General features: G+C 40.7%; 1 protein-coding gene across 5 annotated transcripts in view; it reads left to right on the forward strand.

Annotated features, from left to right (window-relative positions):
* Positions 1-23,047, forward strand: part of depdc5 (DEP domain containing 5, GATOR1 subcomplex subunit) — a 197,980-nt gene that overhangs the window by 103,756 nt on the left and 71,177 nt on the right. For 4 of the 5 annotated variants that reach the window (XM_041202862.1, XM_041202864.1, XM_041202860.1 and 1 more), the window contains exons 24-25: positions 2,250-2,306; positions 6,023-6,206. In XM_041202862.1, coding sequence (XP_041058796.1) covers positions 2,250-2,306; positions 6,023-6,206 — 241 coding nt within the window. The remainder of the gene's footprint in view (positions 1-2,249; positions 2,307-6,022; positions 6,207-23,047) is intronic. The other variant, XM_041202861.1, reaches the window with a different exon arrangement.

Below are 23,047 nucleotides of genomic sequence, written 5' to 3' on the forward strand. Positions count from 1 at the left end.
TATAGCTTTCATTATATCCAGTGCTTTGGCACTGGGGTGGGACAGAAACCTGATTGGAGAGATTCAGGAAAGATAGGCCCAAATTTGGGAGACAACAACATGGTTAAGGGACATTGGAGAGGAAAGGAATGCTTTGCTTAAATTGCAAGACATCAGGAAAGTCTTGGGTTCGTACATGTCGTGTACTGAGTTAGCTGATCTCACAGTGTCCCTTAATTGGGGTGGGGGTGGGGGGGTGGTTGGTGAAGCAGGGAAAGAACTCCTGCACCTGGTCGCCACCCAGTGGGCCCCACTGGCAATGTATAGATGTCAACTGAGGACAGAATTTACCTTTTACTAGGACCCTGTTCCACAGTTGAATAGCCGGTCAACACTTCACTGTTTTGCTTCGTAGTTTGAGAATGGCTAGTTGAGGGTGATTTGCAAATGGAAGCAGGAATTAAAGGAAGCAGAGGAAAGCACTTGAGCTGGCTGATGGTTTGAAAAGCTGTGATAGTGAGGCAGTGATCAGCAGAGTTGCCTTGGGTTCAATTCCCAGCCGCCTTCACATTTCTCACTTTCTGACAAGGTGAAATTCTGAGACAGGTTGCAAACACCAGATGTTTATTCCCTTAAGTGTAAAATATTAAGGGGTGGTCCAGTTGAGGTGTTTAAGAGGAGTTGATAGTTAGGTAAAGAGAAACTATTTCCTCTGCTGGGTAGGTCATTACCTTTAAATTAGAGCTTAGCCATTCAGCAGTGATTTCAGGAAGGACTTCTTCACACAAAGTGGAAATCTGGAGCTCTTTCCCACAAAAATCCGTTAACTGAACATTCAAAACTGAGGCAAAGTTCAAAAACTGAGATTGATAGATTTGTTGGACACAGGTATTAAGGAGTTACAAAACTATGGAGGGTAGACAGAGTTGAGGTACAGTGTGGCCATGATTTAATTGATTGGTGGAACAGGCTAGAATCCTACTGGTCCTATGTTCCCATCTGGTGGGTTTAATAAAAGCAAATGAGAAATTTCAGCAATGGAAAGGGATATTTACCCCAACGAGCCAATCCCTTTTCTAACACCTTCTCAACCTCTTATGCATGCTGCCTCTTGAGTTTGTAGTTACTAGCCACGAGTTTGGATGTGCTCATTTGTCACAGTCATAGCTGTGGTAGGGGAGGCAGTGGGTGAGGGTTTGGGAGTGGAGTCCTTCAAAAATCATCCCAACTCTTACAAAGAGGAAAGTGGTGCTGATTTTGTGCAGCACAGGTAGTTTCAGGTGCAGGACAGGCACCTGGAGGAGGACAATGGAGGCTTCAGGTTAGCAACAACAGCAGCAGCACTACCAAAAATCAGGCTCATAACTGAAGGAATTGTGGTCAGTCATTAATTAGAAGCAGTGATTGGCGAATGCCATGAATTTCTATGCTTAATCTGTACTGTGCAGTCCCTGATTTAATGCAATTTTAGCATAAAACCTCCTGAAGGTGGTGAAAAGCAGCAATTTCTGTTTATATTGGACAATAATAAATCACTTGCTCAAGGCGATTATCTGATTAATACAACGTGGTGACCTTTAGTGAATGCAGCCCAAGGTTACCCAGACCCCTGGTTCCAGTGTGGTGTCAGAATCTGTCTGTGAACAGGTTTTCAGCTTAGTTTCTCAGGATAGGCAGGGGGCAGGAACCAAAAATAAGGTACCTGGCTTAAAAAAAATCATCTGGCTGCAGTTGTATTGTTTTATTTAAAGGAGAATGATTAATATAAAATACAAAAAGGGAATGCTGGTTCAGTGCCAGTGACCAGAGAAGCACTGAACCTGCCATTAAATACAAGTGGGCCCGCTATACCTGTCATTGTAGTAAACAAATTTGGGACTCTCGAAAGTGGAGTGATGTGACTGACTGAGGAGACATGTTTTATCAATAAAAAGAGAGGAAGGGAAGAAGATTCATTCTTAACATTGTTTCAAACCAGAATCATCTGGTTTCACAATCACTTCATGATATAAAATGAATGATGGCTGACTGTTTTGGGAAGGTGGGACTTTTTGTTAAATTGTTTTTTTTGGTCTTTCGTCGGATATCTATGATATCTGACCAATCTGTTAGTACCTGCTAGTCAGCGGGAGGAAACTTTGCACTTCCACTGTTGATGAGGTCTGAAGCCAGCTGGTTATAAAACCATGCAGTATTGTATGCTCAGGACCTCCAGGCTCTGTTCCTCTTCTCGAGATCAGAATGGTTGATAATGTCTGTTTTTGTTTCAGGGACTCCACTGAACCAGGCGTCATCCTACGAGGACCCTTCTACTGGCCGTGATCCAAGTGAGTTATTGACTCATTCGAATCAAATAACATGAATGTGGAGAACCATGAAAGGACACAGCTGATCAACCGTATCTAACGGAGGAAAGCTAGGTTAACTCTTGGAGAGAGACTAGTCAGATCACTGATGGAAACATTAATCTGTCTCTCTTCTTTCAGATGCTGTTGTGTATTTACAGCATTTTAAGTTTTTATAAATGGAGAGCTAGAGATCTGTTTTCATCTCTTTCCCTCCCTCTCCCTCACCCAAATCTTAATAGCTAAAGAATTAAATCATTTTCATACATCTGTTAACCTGTAAACTGCTAGAACGAACTGCAGCACGGAGTGATGCATTGCATTTTTTTTTCCAAGATGCTTTGGTATTTCTTTGTATTTTTGTCCCCCCTTTTCCGCCCATCAAGTCTGATCCTTCACCCAAGAACCTGGGTCCACAGTTTCTTCTCCATTGCCCATGCAGTGCCTTGGGTGAGTAACTGGCAGAAGTCAGGAGAGAGACAGGCTAGGAGCGATTGTCTGTCTGACTCTCCTCTGCCCTGTGGGGAGTTGGAAGTGGCCTTCACGCAATGTCTCCCTGCTCAGTACAACTGAAATCACCAGGGAATTGAACTTTAGCCATTGTCTACCCTACTCTACTGTTTCAATTCATGGGACTGCCTGCACCACTGTCTCCCAACCCCACACCCAGAGCCACCACCCCATCCCAATCTGTGTATTTTATTCAGTAGAATGTAGGTTTGTCTTTTTGCTGCTAGTACTTTCCAGAACTTGTCTTTAATCTATTAAATTTAAAAATATTATATGCTGTTGTACCCACGCTCTCTGTCCTTCAAGCGTCTTTAAGCTGAAAGCACATTAAGCTGACCTATTGCTTCATGTAAGTTGATAATAAGTGTGCACTTTAGCAAGGCATAGATGGGTAACCTGCATTTCTCAGAAAGCTTTGCTGCTGCCAGAACCTCTGTCTTGTAAGAATGGATGTAATATTCGTGTTGGGCCAGTGTCATATTGATGGTCTTACATAGGAACATGGACTTAGGAGCAAGAATAGGCCTTTCAGCCTTTTGAGCCTGCTCCACCATTCAATAAGATCATGGCTGATCTGGTTGTGTCCAAACTTCACTTTGCCGTCTGTCCCCAATAATCCTTGATTCCCTTGTCTATCAAAAATCTGTCTGACTCAGCCTTGAATAAATTCAATGACTCAGCCTCCACTGCTTTCTGAGGCAGAGAATTCCATATACTCACAACCCTTTGAAAGAAAGCAATTTATTGTTATCTCCGTCTTAAACAGTAGACTTCTTATTCTTAAAATGGGTCCCCTGCCTCTCCTACAAGAGGAAACATCCTCCTAATTACCTGCCCTGTCAAATCCCCTCAGGATCTTATGTTTCAAGAAGATCACTTCTCGTTCTTCTAAACTCCAATGGGTATAGGCCCAACCTGTTCAACCTTTCTTCACAAAATAAGCCCCTCATCCCAGGAATGAATCGAGTGAACCTTCTCTTATAATGCAGTTGAAATACAATTAACGTAATATTAGGATGTTAGTATTATAAAGTACTGTAAATATAATGCTTACAAACTCCCATCAGCTAGAAGTTGGGATGTCACTATTTTTAGACTCTCTCCTTGAACTATTCCTTTATGTCATCTAGTTTATTTTAACCAACATCTCAACTTCCCATAGAGCTTAGCTCTTCTGTTGCTGCAGACCTCTTTTCTCCTTGCTGACTGGCTTTGAGCCTGACTTAGTTTATACAGCTGGGTTCTAGTTATGTGTAATTCTAGTAGCTGTTATCCAAAACCGGTCCAGAGCTGTCTGGACTACTGGGGGTGCTAATCAGTTACAGGGCTGGAATAATGCCATCCGATCCAAGCTTTGAATTCCAATGTACCACTCCTGTTTGCTCCCAGTTAATAAAGAAACACTGATCCAATCACTTTGGCCAAGTCCTGATGAATGAAGACACCACCTCTGTAGCACTAAGCCACACTGACCAGTTGTCCCAGGGTTCAATTACTAGTTTACGCTGAGTTAGCTCAGCTCATCCAGATCTAAAGTACTGATGTTAGAGTTGGGCATCTTGCTGCTCAGCTTGGGATGGAGGCCAGAATTCCCATTCCTGCTGCAAAGCACCTGTACAGAGTATTCGGTTCAGTAATAACACATCCAAGAGAAGAAAGGACAAAACAGGAAAAAAATGACGAAGCAAAAATTGGTGAGCCATGTGGAAAGTTTCCAAATAAATTGATTTTTCATTCGACTGTTGGCTGCAAGATAAAATGTCTCATCAGATTAGACTTTAAATTGAATTTTATTTATTAGCTTTTTAAATATAAAAATTTCACTAATATCATGAAAATATGTACAGAATCTTTTTACTAATTGAAACTATCTTTATTCTGATGCTTTGTGCTGTATATGTAAAGTTGTATAGCTCCCTCAATGGTCTACCAGGTAAACTGGTGTAACAGAAAGGTCCTGTGTCTCGCTCTCGGTTTGTGTCCCAACCAAGGCAGCAACCGGGGGAAGGGGAAGGCTACAATTAGCTTGGTAGTTTAGAGTTGGTGGAGGGGGAATAACATTACCTGCAACTGAAATCCCAGTGACGGCTGCTGAGCAGTGTGCATGTGTAAATGTCAGGCCAGGGCTGGATTAGCCTTGGTCTCCAAAACCCTGCTGACTCTGGCTATCTAGATTCACTGGTTAGGAGCAGGCACTTGGGTAAGATACTGGAGGGACACTCGTCCCCATGTGAGACCACCTTGTGGAAAAGAGAGGAGAGAATCAGAAGGATTAAAGAAGTCTACTCAGCCAGAACATTACTAACTACAAGTAATCAATCTAATTAAAGTTAAAAGTAACAGCCATCTTATGCGCTAACCGTGCTATAATGTTAGTGTGACAGTTTTTTTCTGATCTGAGCAATACCTGATGTCACTACAGCTAAACATGGAACATAATGGTGTTGAGCACAGGATATCGTGCCTTGTGCTTCTGGCTGCTTCAGTTCGCACTTTAACATTTGTATGTCTGATACCACTTGACTGCTGCAGCTAGGAACCCTCATGTGTATCCTTACATTGAACAAGCTTGGAAAAGGTTCCTTCTGATTCCTGGTGTAGCAGTAAGAGGAAAACCAAATTTATACAAAGCTGTGTTGAATGTTGCAAGATTTGATGCTGGAGTTACTTGATTTTCCACTTTGATTTCTACTTTTTTTGTGCCCGTTTTTCCCTGCTCTGAAACTGACTGGCATGGTATGTGATTGTGACCTATCTCCTGTACAATGTATGTGTTGAATGTATTGTATGCAGTGAAACCTTAGTTTCCCTAATGACCCCAATCCTGCTACTTATTAACAACGGATGAGAAATATGATTAGCAACCAAATAACCCGTCTTTTGTTTTGCACACTTTGCAATTAATTTATATGCTTAACAATTACTAAAGTAACATCTTTTGTGTTTTGATATTGCTGTCAAATTACGCACAATGATATATATGCATGTTAAATTTGGATAGCAAGAATCTTTAATTTTTTTTAACAGCTAATAATTATTTTTTTCTTTCTTCTCACTTCCTACTTTCTTCCCTTTGTGCTCAATCAATGGCTTTAATTTTCTCCTTCCCCCTTCCCTTCCCTTCCCCTTTCCCCTCCCCCTTCTTGTCCCGGAATTCGGTGTCCGTATGGTTTTCTGACGCGCTGAAGTTCTGATGCTGTCTGCTCCTCCTGTAGTGCCCAGTTTCTGTTGCACAGTTGGTGTTGACTGGAAGTCTCTCACCACACCTGCCTGCTTGCCACTCACCACAGACTACTTTCCAGACCGGCAGAGCCTCCAGAATGACTACACAGAGGGCTGCTACGACCTCCTCCCAGAGACTGACGTTGACAGGTGTGCAATTCTCCTCCTTTTTGTTTAAATTAGTCTTGGGGTTACCAGCACTTTTCAAGTGGAGACCAGCGGGATGCAGGATGAGGCAAGGCATGAAATTGTGTGAGCCTTGTACTGAGGGTGGGGTGTGTAACAGACAAAATAGATACAGTAATTAACTGCTTTCACACAAGCCTGGTTTTCAACTCCAACTCTTCATTCCAGTGGACAATATCTGGTTTATATTTTTTTTTAAAAACCATGCTGTTAACAGTTGACAATTGATGTTACTTGATGTACATATGTTTGCGGCTGGTCGGGGAGATGCGGGGCTTTGAGTTTGAAGAACTTCTGAGATCCATATTCCTAACCCTCCAGATTTTGAACTTGTTGCTGACTAACCAGATTCTCTGGTTCTTTCCAGCAGGCGGCAGTGTTTTACTATCCTTTCTCTATCCCTGCAAATTGGGCAGCGATTAGAAACAGAATTTTTGAATACGCTAATGCCTGCCCCGAAATTCCCAAGCTTATTTTCACCCGTGCATTTTTAACAAAGTATGGCTTAGATGTTTTACAGAATCATGGGCTTCGATAGAGAAGGATGTAAATGAGAGAGTACTGGGAATTCACGAGGTTTGGTGGTAGCATCTGAAATGATGTTTCTTCTGGTGACAACTGGCCCTGTCATTCGCAAAGTGTGGCCCTTCATATATCTGCCTTCAAACACTGAAACCTCTCTCTCATGATTCTAGGTTGACTCTTTGCTTCATCAGCTGTGTCAGTTTCAATCTGTGTGCCTCTCTGCCCCAGAACTCAGCAGAACCAACACATTTTATTCGAACTCGCGCTTTGGTTGATTTGCCTCCTGTCCTTCACCTTCCTGTGCTGCTCCCAGTCTGTTCCATGTCCTCCTCAAAGTTGGTTGCATTTTGTGATGCGATGGGATTCACTGGAACTTTGACTTCACCAAATGGTGCACTGTGATGCAAGAGTATGTCGGGCTTAAAATAATAGCAAGGCACAGCTAATGCTGGGGAGGGCAAAATTCAGACTGGCTTACCCCTGACCTTTAAAAGCTGAGTGTCAGTGATCTCATCAGAAGAGTTGCCAAGTCTTAACAGTGCGTAGAAATTAAACAAGCGTGTCGGTGACTAATTTTCCCCGGTCAGCGGCTGAATCCTCTGTCATTAAGCCGAGGCCCTTGTTAGTGATTGAATCCTGCAACATTAACCGAGTGCCTTCACACTGTAAGGTTATTTTCCTCCAGTGATCTAATCAGTACAAAAATATCCGCAGAATTCACAATGTTAATGTACCCCCGTTCAGCTACAATTGAGAATCGCTGAAGAGACAGATGCTGCCTAATCTTCCCTGATCCTCCGACTCCAGAGATCGGTCCTTTTCCAAATGTCTAGAAAATATGATGATTTTACCAGGAGGTTGTTTTATTAATTCACAGGATATGGGGAGTCTGGCTCAGCCAGTATTTATTACCAATTCCTAATTGCCCTTGAGAAGGTGGTGGTGAGCTGCCTTCTTAAACTGCTGCAGTCCATGTGGTGTGGGTGCACCCACAGTGCTGTTAGGAAGGGAGTTCCAGGATTTTGAACCCAGAGACAGTGAAGGAACGGCAATATAGTTCCAAGTCAGGATGGTGAGTTACTTGGAAGGGAACTTGCAGGTGGTGGTGTTCCCATCTATATGCTGCCCTTGTCCTTATAGATGGTAGTGGTCGTGGGTTTGGAAGCTGCTATCTAAGGAGCCTTGGTAAGTTCCTGCAGTGCATCTCGTAGATGGTACACAGTGCTGCTATTGTGCATCAGTGGTGGAGGGAGTGAATGTTTGTGGACGTGGTGCCTATCAAGCGGGCTGCTTTGTCCTGGATAGTGTCAAGCTTCTTCAGTGCTGTTGGAGCTGCACTCATCCATGCAAGTGGAGAGTATTCCATCATAATCCTGACTTGTACCTTGTAGATGGTGGACAGGCTTTTGGGAGTCAGGAGGTGAATTACCCTCCGCAGGATTCCTAGCCTCTGACCTGCTCTTGTAGCTACAGTATTTATATGGCTAGTCCAGTTCAGTTTCTGGTCAATGTTAATCCCCAGGATGTTGATAGTGGGGGATTCAGCAAGGATAATGCTGATGAATGAATGTCAAAGAGAGGTGATTAGATTCTTACTTGTTGGAGATCGTTATTGCCTGGCACTTGTGCAGCATGTTACTTGCCACATGTTAGCCAAGCCTGGATATTGTCCAGGTCCTGCTGCATTTGGACATGGACTGCTTCAGTATCTGAGGAGTCACGAATGGTGCTGAACATTGTGCAATCATCAGCAAACATCCCCACTTCTGACCTTATGATGGAGGGAAGGTCATTGATGAAGCAGCTGAAGATGGTTGGGCTGAGGACACTACCCTGAGGAACTCCTGCAGTGACGCCCTGAAATTGAGATAATTGACCTCCAACAACCACAACCACCTTCCTTTGTGCTGGGTATGACTCCAACCAGCAGAGAGTTTTCCCCCTGATTTCCATTGACTCCAGTTTTTCTAGGGCTCCTTGATGCCATGCTCGGTCAAATGAGGCCTTGATGTCAAGAGCACTCTGATCCACCCCTGGAGTTCAGCTCTTTTGCCCGTGTTTGATAAAAGGTTTTAATGAGATCTGGAGTTTGCCCTGGCGGGATGCAAACTAAGTGCCAGTGAGCAGGTTATTTAGTAAATAAGTGTGGCTATGTAGCACTGTCGATGACACCTTCCATCATTTTGTTGATGATTGAAAGTAGACTGATTCTTTTTGTGGACAGGACGTACCTGGGCAATTTTCCACATAGCTGGGTAGATGCCAGTGTTGTAGCTGTGCTGGAACAGCTTGGCTAGGGGTGCGGCAAGTTCTGGAGCAGAAATCTTCTGTACTATTGTTGGAATGTTTTCAAAGCCCATAGCTTTTTCCTTCATCCATTTCTTGATGACACATGGAGTGAAACAACTTGGCTTAAGACGGGCATGTGTGATACTGGCGATGTTAGGAGGAGGCTGAGGTGGATCATTCACTCAGCCCTTCTGACTGAAGATGGTTGTATTAAGCCTTGTCTCCAACTTCATTGAGGATGGAAGTCTTCTTGGAGCTTCCCCCTCCAGTGAGTTGTTTAATTTTCCACCACCATGATGTGGCAGAAGAGCAGAGCTTTGAGCAGAGCCATTTGTTTTGGGATCACGTCATGTTGCTTTGTTTTATATGTTCATTCATGGGGGGGTGAAACTTGAGGTGGTGGTGTTCCCATGCACCTGCTGCCCTTTTTGTTCTAGGCGGTAGAGGTTGTGGGTTGGAAGGTGCTCTCGAAGACTTGTACTGTTTGGTATGGGATGCCAGTATTTGCTCTGTTATTTATCGGGATGCCAGTATTTGCTCTGTTATTTATTGGGATGCCAGTATTTGCTGTGTTAGTTATTGGGATGCCAGTATTTGCTCAGTTATTTATGGGGGGATCAGCATTTGCTCTGTTTCTTAGGAGAGATCAGTATTTACTCTTATTTATGGGGTAGTCGGTATTTGCTCTGTTTATTAAGGGGGGGTCAGTATTTGCTCTGTTATTTATGGGGGTGTCAGTGTTTGTTCTGTTATTTATGGGGGGGTCAGTATTTGCTCTGTTATTTATTGGCGTTGGTCAGTATTTGCTCTGTTATTTTTCGGGGTGTCAGTATTTGCCTTGTTATTATGGGGGTGTCAGACTTTGCTCTGTTATTTTTCGGGGTGTCTATTTGTTTTGTTATTTATGGGGGTCAGTATTTGTTTTGTTATTTATGGGGGTCAATATTTGTTTTGTTATTTATAGGGGATCAGTGTTTGCTCCGATATTTATGGGGGAGTCAGTATTTGCTCTGATATTTATGGGGGGGTCAGTATTTGCTCTGTTATTTTGTGGGGGGGTCAGTATTTGCTCTGTTATTTATGGGGGGTCAGTATTTGCTTTGTTATTTATGGGGGATTGGTGTTTGCTCTGTTATTTATGGGGCAGATCAGTATTTGCTCTGTTATTTATGGGGGGTCAGTATTTATTCTGTTATTTATGGGGGAGTCAGTATTTATTCCGTTATTTATGGGGAGTCAGTATTTGCTCTGTTATTTATGGGGGAGTCAGTATTTATTCTATTATTTATGGGGAATCAGTATTTGCTCTGTTATTTATGGGGGAGTCAGTATTTGCTCCGTTATTTTGGCAGGATCAGTATTTGCTCTGTTATTTATGGGGTGTCCATATTTGCTCTGTTGTTTATGGTAGGGGTCAATATTTGCTGTTATTTATGGGGGAGTCAGTATTTGCTCTGTTATTTATGGGGGAGTCAGTATTTGCTCTTATTTATGAGGAGTCAGTATTTGCTCTTATTTATGGGGAGTCAGTATTTGCTCTGTTATTTATGGGGGAGTCAATATTTGCTCTGTTATTTATGGGGGAGTCAGTATTTGCTCTGTTATTTATGGGGGAGTCAGTATTTGCTCTGTTATTTATGGGGGAGTCAGTATTTGCTCTGTTATTTATGGGGGAGTCAGTATTTGCTCTGTTATTTATGGGGGAGTCAGTATTTGCTCTGTTATTTATGGGGGAGTCATTATTTGCTCTGTTATTTATGGGGGAGTCATTATTTGCTCTGTTATTTATGGGGGAGTCATTATTTGCTCTTATTTATGGGGGAGTCAGTATTTGCTCTGTTATTTATGGGGGAGTCAGTATTTGCTCTGTTATTTATGGGGTGGATCAGTATTTACTCTTATTTATAGGGGGTCAGTATTTGCTCTGTTATTTATGGGGCGGATCAGTATTTGCTCTGTTATTTATGGGGCGGATCAGTATTTGCTCTGTTATTTATGGGGGAGTCAGTATTTGCTCTGTTATTTACAAGGGGTCAGTATTTATTCTGTTATTTATGGGAGTCAGTATTTGTTCTGTTATTTATGGGGAGTCCGTATTTGCTCTTATTTATGGGGAGTCCGTATTTGCTCTTATTTATGGGGAGTCAGTGTTTGCTGTTATTTATGGGGAGTCAGTATTTGCTCTTATTTATGGGGAGTCAGTATTTGCTCTTATTTCTGGGGAGTCAGTATTTGCTCTTATTTCTGGGGAGTCAGTATTTGCTCTTATTTATGGGGAGTCAGTATCTGCTCTTATTTATGGGGAGTCAGTATTTGCTCTGTTATTTATGGGGAGTCAGTATTTGCTCTTTTATTTATGGGGGAGTCAGTATTTGCTCTGTTATTTATGGGGGAGTCAGTATTTGCTCTGTTATTTATGGGGGAGTCAGTATTTGCTCTGTTATTTATGGGGGAGTCAGTATTTGCTCTGTTATTTATGGGGGAGTCAGTATTTGCTCTGTTATTTATGGGGGAGTCAGTATTTGCTCTGTTATTTATGGGGGAGTCAGTATTTGCAATGTTATTTATGGGGGAGTCAGTATTTGCTCTGTTATTTATGGGGGAGTCAGTATTTGCTCTGTCATTTATGGGAGAGTCAGTATTTGCAATGTTATTTATGGGGGAGTCAGTATTTGCTCTGTTATTTATAGAGGAGTCAGTATTTGCTCTGTTATTTATAGGGGAGTCAGTATTTGCTCTTATTTATAGGGGAGTCAGTATTTGCTCTGTTATTTATGGGGGAGTCAGTATTTATTCTATTATTTATGGGGAATCAGTATTTGCTCTGTTATTTATGGGGGAGTCAGTATTTGCTCCGTTATTTTGGCAGGATCAGTATTTGCTCTGTTATTTATGGGGTGTCCATATTTGCTCTGTTGTTTATGGTAGGGGTCAATATTTGCTGTTATTTATGGGGGAGTCAGTATTTGCTCTGTTATTTATGGGGGAGTCAGTATTTGCTCTTATTTATGAGGAGTCAGTATTTGCTCTTATTTATGGGGAGTCAGTATTTGCTCTGTTATTTATGGGGGAGTCAGTATTTGCTCTGTTATTTATGGGGGAGTCAGTATTTGCTCTGTTATTTATGGGGGAGTCATTATTTGCTCTGTTATTTATGGGGGAGTCATTATTTGCTCTGTTATTTATGGGGGAGTCATTATTTGCTCTGTTATTTATGGGGGAGTAATTATTTGCTCTTATTTATGGGGGAGTCAGTATTTGCTCTGTTATTTATGGGGGAGTCAGTATTTGCTCTGTTATTTATGGGGTGGATCAGTATTTACTCTTATTTATAGGGGGTCAGTATTTGCTCTGTTATTTATGGGGCGGATCAGTATTTGCTCTGTTATTTATAGGGCGGATCAGTATTTGCTCTGTTATTTATGGGGCGGATCAGTATTTGCTCTGTTATTTATGGGGGAGTCAGTATTTGCTCTGTTATTTACAAGGGGTCAGTATTTATTCTGTTATTTATGGGAGTCAGTATTTGTTCTGTTATTTATGGGGAGTCCGTATTTGCTCTTATTTATGGGGAGTCCGTATTTGCTCTTATTTATGGGGAGTCAGTGTTTGCTGTTATTTATGGGGAGTCAGTATTTGCTCTTATTTATGGGGAGTCAGTATTTGCTCTTATTTCTGGGGAGTCAGTATTTGCTCTTATTTCTGGGGAGTCAGTATTTGCTCTTATTTATGGGGAGTCAGTATCTGCTCTTATTTATGGGGAGTCAGTATTTGCTCTGTTATTTATGGGGAGTCAGTATTTGCTCTTTTATTTATGGGGGAGTCAGTATTTGCTCTGTTATTTATGGGGGAGTCAGTATTTGCTCTGTTATTTATGGGGGAGTCAGTATTTGCTCTGTTATTTATGGGGGAGTCAGTATTTGCTCTGTTATTTATGGGGGAGTCAGTATTTGCTCTGTTATTTATGGGGGAGTCAGTATTTGCTCTGTTATTTATGGGGGAGTCAGTATTTGCAATGTTATTTATGGGGGAGTCAGTATTTGCTCTGTTATTTATGGGGGAGTCAGTATTTGCTCTGTCATTTATGGGAGAGTCAGTATTTGCAATGTTATTTATGGGGGAGTCAGTATTTGCTCTGTTATTTATAGAGGAGTCAGTATTTGCTCTGTTATTTATAGGGGAGTCAGTATTTGCTCTTATTTATAGGGGAGTCAGTATTTGCTCTGTTATTTATGGGGGAGTCAGTATTTATTCTATTATTTATGGGGAATCAGTATTTGCTCTGTTATTTATGGGGGAGTCAGTATTTGCTCCGTTATTTTGGCAGGATCAGTATTTGCTCTGTTATTTATGGGGTGTCCATATTTGCTCTGTTGTTTATGGTAGGGGTCAATATTTGCTGTTATTTATGGGGGAGTCAGTATTTGCTCTGTTATTTATGGGGGAGTCAGTATTTGCTCTTATTTATGAGGAGTCAGTATTTGCTCTTATTTATGGGGAGTCAGTATTTGCTCTGTTATTTATGGGGGAGTCAGTATTTGCTCTGTTATTTATGGGGGAGTCAGTATTTGCTCTGTTATTTATGGGGGAGTCATTATTTGCTCTGTTATTTATGGGGGAGTCATTATTTGCTCTGTTATTTATGGGGGAGTCATTATTTGCTCTGTTATTTATGGGGGAGTCATTATTTGCTCTTATTTATGGGGGAGTCAGTATTTGCTCTGTTATTTATGGGGGAGTCAGTATTTGCTCTGTTATTTATGGGGTGGATCAGTATTTACTCTTATTTATAGGGGGTCAGTATTTGCTCTGTTATTTATGGGGCGGATCAGTATTTGCTCTGTTATTTATGGGGGAGTCAGTATTTGCTCTGTTATTTACAAGGGGTCAGTATTTATTCTGTTATTTATGGGAGTCAGTATTTGTTCTGTTATTTATGGGGAGTCCGTATTTGCTCTTATTTATGGGGAGTCAGTGTTTGCTGTTATTTATGGGGAGTCAGTGTTTGCTGTTATTTATGGGGAGTCAGTATTTGCTCTTATTTATGGGGAGTCAGTATTTGCTCTTATTTCTGGGGAGTCAGTATTTGCTCTTATTTATGGGGAGTCAGTATTTGCTCTGTTATTTATGGGGAGTCAGTATTTGCTCTTTTATTTATGGGGGAGTCAATATTTGCTCTGTTATTTATGGGGGAGTCAGTATTTGCTCTGTTATTTATGGGGGAGTCAGTATTTGCTCTGTTATTTATGGGGGAGTCAGTATTTGCTCTGTTATTTATGGGGGAGTCAGTATTTGCTCTGTTATTTATGGGGGAGTCAGTATTTGCTCTGTTATTTATGGGGGAGTCAGTATTTGCAATGTTATTTATGGGGGAGTCAGTATTTGCTCTGTTATTTATGGGGGAGTCAGTATTTGCTCTGTCATTTATGGGAGAGTCAGTATTTGCAATGTTATTTATGGGAGAGTCAGTATTTGCAATGTTATTTATGGGGGAGTCAGTATTTGCTCTGTTATTTATGGAGGAGTCAGTATTTGCTCTGTTATTTATAGAGGAGTCAGTATTTGCTCTGTTATTTATAGGGGAGTCAGTATTTGCTCTGTTATTTATAGGGGAGTCAGTATTTGCTCTGTTATTTATACGGGAGTCAGTATTTGTCCTGTTATTTATAGGGGAGTCAGTATTTGCTCTGTTATTCATGGGGGAGTCGGTATTTGCTCTGTTATTGATGGGGGGCTCAATATTTGCTCTTATTTATGGGAGGATCAGTATTTGCTCTTATTTATGGGGTGTCTGTATTTGCTCTGTTATTTATGGGGTGGTCAATATTTGCTCTTATTTATGGGGGGTCAGTGTTTGTTTTGTTACTTATGGTGCATCAGTATTTGCTCTTATTTCTGGGGTGTCTGTATTTGCTCTGTTGTTTATGGGGGGGTCAATATTTGCTATTATTTATGGGGGCAGTCAATATTTGCTGTGTTATTTATCGGGGAGTCAGTATTTGCTCTGTTATTTATTGGGGGTGTCAGTATTTTTGTGTTATTTATTGTGGGTGTCAGTATTTGTTCTGTTATTTTTGTGGGGTCAGTATTTGCTCTGTTATTCATGGGGGAGTCAGTATTTGCTTTGTTATTTATAGTGGGATCAGTATTTGTTATTTATGGGGTGTCTGTATTTGCTCTGCTGTTTATGGGGTGGGGTCAAAACTGCTGTTATTTATTGGGGTGTCAGTTTTTGTGTGTTATTTATTGGGGGGGTCAGTATTTGCTCTGTTATTTATGGGGGAGTCAGTATTTGCTCTGTTATTTATGGTGGGATGAGTATTTGCTCTTATTTATGGGGTGTCTGTATTTGCTCTGCTGTTTACGGGGTGGGGTCAAAATTGCTGTTATTTATTGGGGTGTCAGTATTTGTGTGTTATTTATTGGGGTGTCAGTATTTGCTCTGTTATTTATGGGGGAGTCAGTATTTGCTCTGTTATTCATGGGGGAGTAGGTATTTGCTCTTATTTATGGGGTGTCTATTTGCTCTGTTGTTTATGGGGGGGCTCAATATTTGCTATTATTTATTTGGGGGGAGTCAGTATTTGCTGTGTTATTTATGTGGGGTCAGTATTTGCTCTGTTATTCATGGGGGAGTCAGTATTTGCTCTGTAATTTATGGTGGGATGAGTATTTCCTCTTATTTATGTGGTGTCTGTATTTGCTATGCTGTTTATGGGTCGGGGTCAAAATTGCTGTTATTTATTGGGGTGTCAGTATTTGTGTGTTATTTACTGGGGTGTCAGTATTTGCTCTTATTTATGGGGGAGTCAGTATTTGCTCTGTTATTCATGGGGGAGTAGGTATTTGCTCTTATTTATGGGGTGTCTGTATTTGCTCTGTTGTTTATGGGGGGGCTCAATATTTGTTATTACTTATTTAGGGGGAGTCAGTATTTGCTGTGTTATTTATGTGGTGTCAGTATTTGCTCTGTTATTCATGGGGGAGTCAGTATTTGCTCTTATTTATGGGGTGTCTGTATTTGCTCTGTTGTTTATGGGGGAGCGTCAATATCTGCTGTTATTTGTGGGGTGGTCAGTATTTGCTCTTATTTATGGGGTGTCAGTGTGTGTTCCGTTATTTATGGGGGGCTCAGTATTTGCTCTTATTTATGGGGTGGTCAGTATTTGCTCTATGGGGTGTCAGTGTTTGTTTTGTTATTTATGGAGAGTCGGTATTTGCTGTTATTTATGCAGGTGTCAGTATTTGTTCTGTTATTTATGGGGGGGTCAGTATTTGCCTTGTTATTTATGGGGGGTCAGTATTAGCACTGTTAATTATGGGGTGATCAGTATTTGCTCTGTCATTTCTTGGGGGGTCATTAGTTGCTCTGTTATTTATGGGAGTGTCAGTGTTTGCTCTGTTATTTATGGGGAGTCAGTATTTGCTCTGTTATTTATGGGGAGTCAGTATTTGCTCTTTTATTTATGGGGGAGTCAGTATTTGCTCTGTTATTTATGGGGGAGTCAGTATTTGCTCTGTTATTTATGGGGGAGTCAGTATTTGCTCTGTTATTTATGGGGGAGTCAGTATTTGCTCTGTTATTTATGGGGGAGTCAGTATTTGCTCTGTTATTTATGGGGGAGTCAGTATTTGCTCTGTTATTTATGGGGGAGTCAGTATTTGCAATGTTATTTATGGGGGAGTCAGTATTTGCTCTGTTATTTATGGGGGAGTCAGTATTTGCTCTGTCATTTATGGGAGAGTCAGTATTTGCAATGTTATTTATGGGGGAGTCAGTATTTGCTCTGTTATTTATAGAGGAGTCAGTATTTGCTCTGTTATTTATAGGGGAGTCAGTATTTGCTCTTATTTATAGGGGAGTCAGTATTTGCTCTGTTATTTATGGGGGAGTCAGTATTTATTCTATTATTTATGGGGAATCAGTATTTGCTCTGTTATTTATGGGGGAGTCAGTATTTGCTCCGTTATTTTGGCAGGATCAGTATTTGCTCTGTTATTTATGGGGTGTCCATATTTGCTCTGTTGTTTATGGTAGGGGTCAATATTTGCTGTTATTTATGGGGGAGTCAGTATTTGCTCTGTTATTTATGGGGGAGTCAGTATTTGCTCTTATTTATGAGGAGTCAGTATTTGCTCTTATTTATGGGGAGTCAGTATTTGCTCTGTTATTTATGGGGGAGTCAGTATTTGCTCTGTTATTTATGGGGGAGTCAGTATTTGCTCTGTTATTTATGGGGGAGTCATTATTTGCTCTGTTATTTATGGGGGAGTCATTATTTGCTCTGTTATTTATGGGGGAGTCATTATTTGCTCTGTTATTTATGGGGGAGTCATTATTTGCTCTTATTTATGGGGGAGTCAGTATTTGCTCTGTTATTTATGGGGGAGTCAGTATTTGCTCTGTTATTTATGGGGTGGATCAGTATTTACTCTTATTTATAGGGGGTCAGTATTTGCTCTGTTATTTATGGGGCGGATCAGTATTTGCTCTGTTATTTATGGGGCGGATCAGTATTTGCTCTGTTATTTATGGGGGAGTCAGTATTTGCTCTGTTATTTACAAGGGGTCAGTATTTATTCTGTTATTTATGGGAGTCAGTATTTGTTCTGTTATTTATGGGGAGTCCGTATTTGCTCTTATTTATGGGGAGTCCGTATTTGCTCTTATTTATGGGGAGTCAGTGTTTGCTGTTATTTATGGGGAGTCAGTGTTTGCTGTTATTTATGGGGAGTCAGTATTTGCTCTTATTTATGGGGAGTCAGTATTTGCTCTTATTTCTGGGGAGTCAGTATTTGCTCTTATTTATGGGGAGTCAGTATCTGCTCTTATTTATGGGGAGTCAGTATTTGCTCTGTTATTTATGGGGAGTCAGTATTTGCTCTTTTATTTATGGGGGAGTCAATATTTGCTCTGTTATTTATGGGGGAGTCAGTATTTGCTCTGTTATTTATGGGGGAGTCAGTATTTGCTCTGTTATTTATGGGGGAGTCAGTATTTGCTCTGTTATTTATGGGGGAGTCAGTATTTGCTCTGTTATTTATGGGGGAGTCAGTATTTGCTCTGTTATTTATGGGGGAGTCAGTATTTGCAATGTTATTTATGGGGGAGTCAGTATTTGCTCTGTTATTTATGGAGGAGTCAGTATTTGCTCTGTTATTTATAGAGGAGTCAGTATTTGCTCTGTTATTTATAGGGGAGTCAGTATTTGCTCTGTTATTTATACGGGAGTCAGTATTTGTCCTGTTATTTATAGGGGAGTCAGTATTTGCTCTGTTATTCATGGGGGAGTCGGTATTTGCTCTGTTATTGATGGGGGGCTCAATATTTGCTCTTATTTATGGGAGGATCAGTATTTGCTCTTATTTATGGGGTGTCTGTATTTGCTCTGTTATTTATGGGGTGGTCAATATTTGCTCTTATTTATGGGGGGTCAGTGTTTGTTTTGTTACTTAGGGTGCGTCAGTATTTGCTCTGTTATTTCTGGGGTGTCTGTATTTGCTCTGTTGTTTATGGGGGGGTCAATATTTGCTATTATTTATGGGGGCAGTCAATATTTGCTGTGTTATTTATCGGGGAGTCAGTATTTGCTCTGTTATTTATTGGGGGTGTCAGTATTTTTGTGTTATTTATTGTGGGTGTCAGTATTTGTTCTGTTATTTTTGTGGGGTCAGTATTTGCTCTGTTATTCATGGGGGAGTCAGTATTTGCTTTGTTATTTATAGTGGGATCAGTATTTGTTATTTATGGGGTGTCTGTATTTGCTCTGCTGTTTATGGGGTGGGGTCAAAACTGCTGTTATTTATTGGGGTGTCAGTTTTTGTGTGTTATTTATTGGGGGGGTCAGTATTTGCTCTGTTATTTATGGGGGAGTCAGTATTTGCTCTGTTATTTATGGTGGGATGAGTATTTGCTCTTATTTATGGGGTGTCTGTATTTGCTCTGCTGTTTACGGGGTGGGGTCAAAATTGCTGTTATTTATTGGGGTGTCAGTATTTGTGTGTTATTTATTGGGGTGTCAGTATTTGCTCTGTTATTTATGGGGGAGTCAGTATTTGCTCTGTTATTCATGGGGGAGTAGGTATTTGCTCTTATTTATGGGGTGTCTATTTGCTCTGTTGTTTATGGGGGGGCTCAATATTTGCTATTATTTATTTGGGGGGAGTCAGTATTTGCTGTGTTATTTATGTGGGGTCAGTATTTGCTCTGTTATTCATGGGGGAGTCAGTATTTGCTCTGTAATTTATGGTGGGATGAGTATTTCCTCTTATTTATGTGGTGTCTGTATTTGCTATGCTGTTTATGGGTCGGGGTCAAAATTGCTGTTATTTATTGGGGTGTCAGTATTTGTGTGTTATTTACTGGGGTGTCAGTATTTGCTCTTATTTATGGGGGAGTCAGTATTTGCTCTGTTATTCATGGGGGAGTAGGTATTTGCTCTTATTTATGGGGTGTCTGTATTTGCTCTGTTGTTTATGGGGGGGCTCAATATTTGTTATTACTTATTTAGGGGGAGTCAGTATTTGCTGTGTTATTTATGTGGTGTCAGTATTTGCTCTGTTATTCATGGGGGAGTCAGTATTTGCTCTTATTTATGGGGTGTCTGTATTTGCTCTGTTGTTTATGGGGGAGCGTCAATATCTGCTGTTATTTGTGGGGTGGTCAGTATTTGCTCTTATTTATGGGGTGTCAGTGTGTGTTCCGTTATTTATGGGGGGCTCAGTATTTGCTCTTATTTATGGGGTGGTCAGTATTTGCTCTATGGGGTGTCAGTGTTTGTTTTGTTATTTATGGAGAGTCGGTATTTGCTGTTATTTATGCAGGTGTCAGTATTTGTTCTGTTATTTATGGGGGGGTCAGTATTTGCCTTGTTATTTATGGGGGGTCAGTATTAGCACTGTTAATTATGGGGTGATCAGTATTTGCTCTGATATTTGTTGGGGTGGTCATTAGTTGCTCTGTTATTTATGGGAGTGTCAGTGTTTGCTCTGTTATTTATGGGGTGGTCAGTATTTGCTTTGTTATTCCTGGGGATCTGTATTTGCTCTGTTCTTTATGGGGGCAGTCAGTATTTGCCTCAGTTATTTATGAGAGGATCGGTTTTCGCACTGTTAATTATGGGGTGATCAGTATTTGCTCTGTTATTTATGAGGGGGTCAGTATTTGCTCAGTTATTTATGGGGATGTCAGTGTTTGTTCTGTTATTTATGGGGTGGTCAGTATTTGCTGTGTTATTTATGGGGGGGTTCAGTACTTGCTCTGTTATTTATGAGGGGTCTGTATTTGCTCTGTTATTTATGGAGTGTCTACATTTACTCTTTTTTATGGTGCGGGGTCAATAGTTGCTGTTATTTATGGGGCGGTCAGTATTGGCTGTTATTTATCGGGGTGTCAGTATTTGTTCTGTTTATCATGGGTAGTCAATATTTGCTCTGTTATTTATGGGGGCGTCAGTGTTTGTTTTGTTACTTATGGGTGTCAGTATTTGCTCTGTTCTTTATGGGGGCGGTCAGTATTTGCCTCAGTTATTTATGAAGGGATCGGTTTTCGCACTGTTAATTATGGGGTGATCAGTATTTGCTCTGTTATTTATGAGGGGGTCAGTAGTTGCTCTGTTATTTATGGGGATGTCAGTGTTTGTTCTGTTATTTATGGGGGGTTCAGTACTTGCTCTGTTATTTATGAGGGGTCTGTATTTGCTCTGTTATTTATGGGGTGTCTACATTTACTCTTTTTTTTATGGTGCAGGGTCAATAGTTGCTGTTATTTATGGGGCGGTCAGTATTGGCTGTTATTTATCGGGGTGTCAGTATTTGTTCTGTTTATCATGGGGGGTCAATATTTGCTCTGTTATTTATGGGGGCATCAGTGTTTGTTTTGTTACTTATGGGGGTCAGTATTTGCTGTGTTATTTATGGGGTGTCTGTATTTGCTCTGTTGTTTATGGGGGGGTCAATATTTGTTATTATTCGTTTGGGGGGAGTCAGTATTTGCTGTGTTATTTATGTGGGGTCAGTATTTGCTCTGTAATTCATGGTGGGATCAGTATCTCTTATTTATGGGGTGTCTGTATTTGCTCAGCTGTTTATGGGGTGGGGTCAAAATTTGCTGTTATTTATTGGGGTGTCAGTATTTGTGTGTTATTTATTGGGGGGTCAGTATTTGCTCTGTTATTTATGGGGGAGTCAGTATTTGCTCTTATTTATGGGGAGTCTGTATTTGCTCTGTTGTTTATTGGGGGCATCAATATTTGCTGTTATTTGTGGGGTGGTCAGTATTTGCACTTATTTATGGGGTGCCAGTGTGTGTTCTGTTATTTATGGGGGGTGTCTGTATTTGCTCTGTTATTTATGGGGGATCAGTATTTGCTCAGTTATTTTTGGGATGTCTGTATTTGCTCTGTTATTTATGGGGTGTCTGTATTTACTCTTGTTTATGGTGGGGGGGTCAATAGTTGCTGTTATTTATGGGGCGGTCAGTATTGGCTGTTATTTATCGGGGAGTCAGTATTTGTTCTGCTTTTCATGGGGGGTCAATATTTGCTCTTATTTATGGGGGGGTCAGTGTTTGTTTTGTTACTTATGGTGCGTCAGTATTTGCTCTGTTATTTATGGGGGAGTCATTATTTGCTCTGTTGTTTATGGGGGGGTCGGTATTTGCTCTTATTTATGGAGAGTCGGTATTTGCTCTGATATTTATGGGGAGTCAGTATTTGCTCTTATTTTTGGGGAGTCAGTATTTGCTTTGTTATTTATGGGGGTCAGTATTTGCTTTGTTATTTATGGGGGGGTCAGTATTTGCTCTGTTATTCATGGGGGATCAGTATTTGCTCTGTTATTTATAGTGGGATCAATATTTCCTCTGTTATTTATGGGTTGTCTGTATTTGCCCTGCTTTTTATGGGGTGGGGTCAATATTTGCTGTTATTTATTGGGGTGTCAGTGTTTGCTCTGTTATTTATGGGGGGGGTCAGTATTTGCTTTGTTATTTATGGGGGGTCAGTATTAGCACTGTTAATTATGGGGTGATCAGTATTTGCTCTGATATTTGTTGGGGTGGTCATTAGTTGCTCTGTTATTTATGAGGGTGTCAGTGTTCTGTTATTTATGGGGTGGTCAGTATTTGCTTTGTTATTTATGGGGGATCTGTATTTGCTCTGTTCTTTTGGGGGCGTCAGTATTTGCCTCAGTTATTTATGAGGGGATCATTATTAGTACTGTTAATTTTGGTGTGATCAGTATTTGCTCTGTTATTTATGAGGGGATCAGTAGTTGCTCTGTGTTTTATGGGGTGTTAGTATTTGCTCTGTTATTTATGGGGGGTCTGTATTTGCTCTGTTATTTATGGGGGAGACAGTATTTGTTCTGTTATTTATGGGGAGTCAGTATTTGCTCTGTTTTTTATGGGGTGTCTGTATTTACTCTTGTTTATGGTTGGGGGGTCAATATTTGCTGTTATTTATGGGGCGGTCAGTATTGGCTGTTATTTATCGGGGAGTCAGTATTTGTTCTTATTTAGTGGTGTCTGTATTTGCTCTGCTGTTTATGGGGCGGGGTCAATATTTGCTGTTATTTATTGTGGTGTCAGTATTTGTGTGTTATTTATTGGGGTAGTCAGTGTCTGTTCTGTAATTTATGGAGAGTCGGTATTTGCTCTGATATTTATGCAGGGGTCAGTGTGTGTTCTGTTATTTATGTGGGATCAGTATTTGCTCTGTTATTTATGTGGGATCAGTATTTGCTCTGTTATTTATGTGGGATCAGTATTTGCTCTGTTATTTATGTGGGATCAGTATTTGCTCTGTTATTTATGTGGGATCAGTATTTGCTCAGTTATTTATTGGGTGTCTGTATTTGCTCAGTTATTTATTGGGTGTCTGTTCTTACTCTTGTTTATGGTGGGGGGTCAATAGTAGCTGTTATTTATGGGGCGGTCAGTATGGTTATTATTTATCGGGGGGTCAGTATTTGTGCGTTATTTATTGGGGGGT

Source organism: Carcharodon carcharias, chromosome 13, assembly GCF_017639515.1.
Source record: "Carcharodon carcharias isolate sCarCar2 chromosome 13, sCarCar2.pri, whole genome shotgun sequence".
Lineage (NCBI taxonomy): Eukaryota > Metazoa > Chordata > Chondrichthyes > Lamniformes > Lamnidae > Carcharodon > Carcharodon carcharias.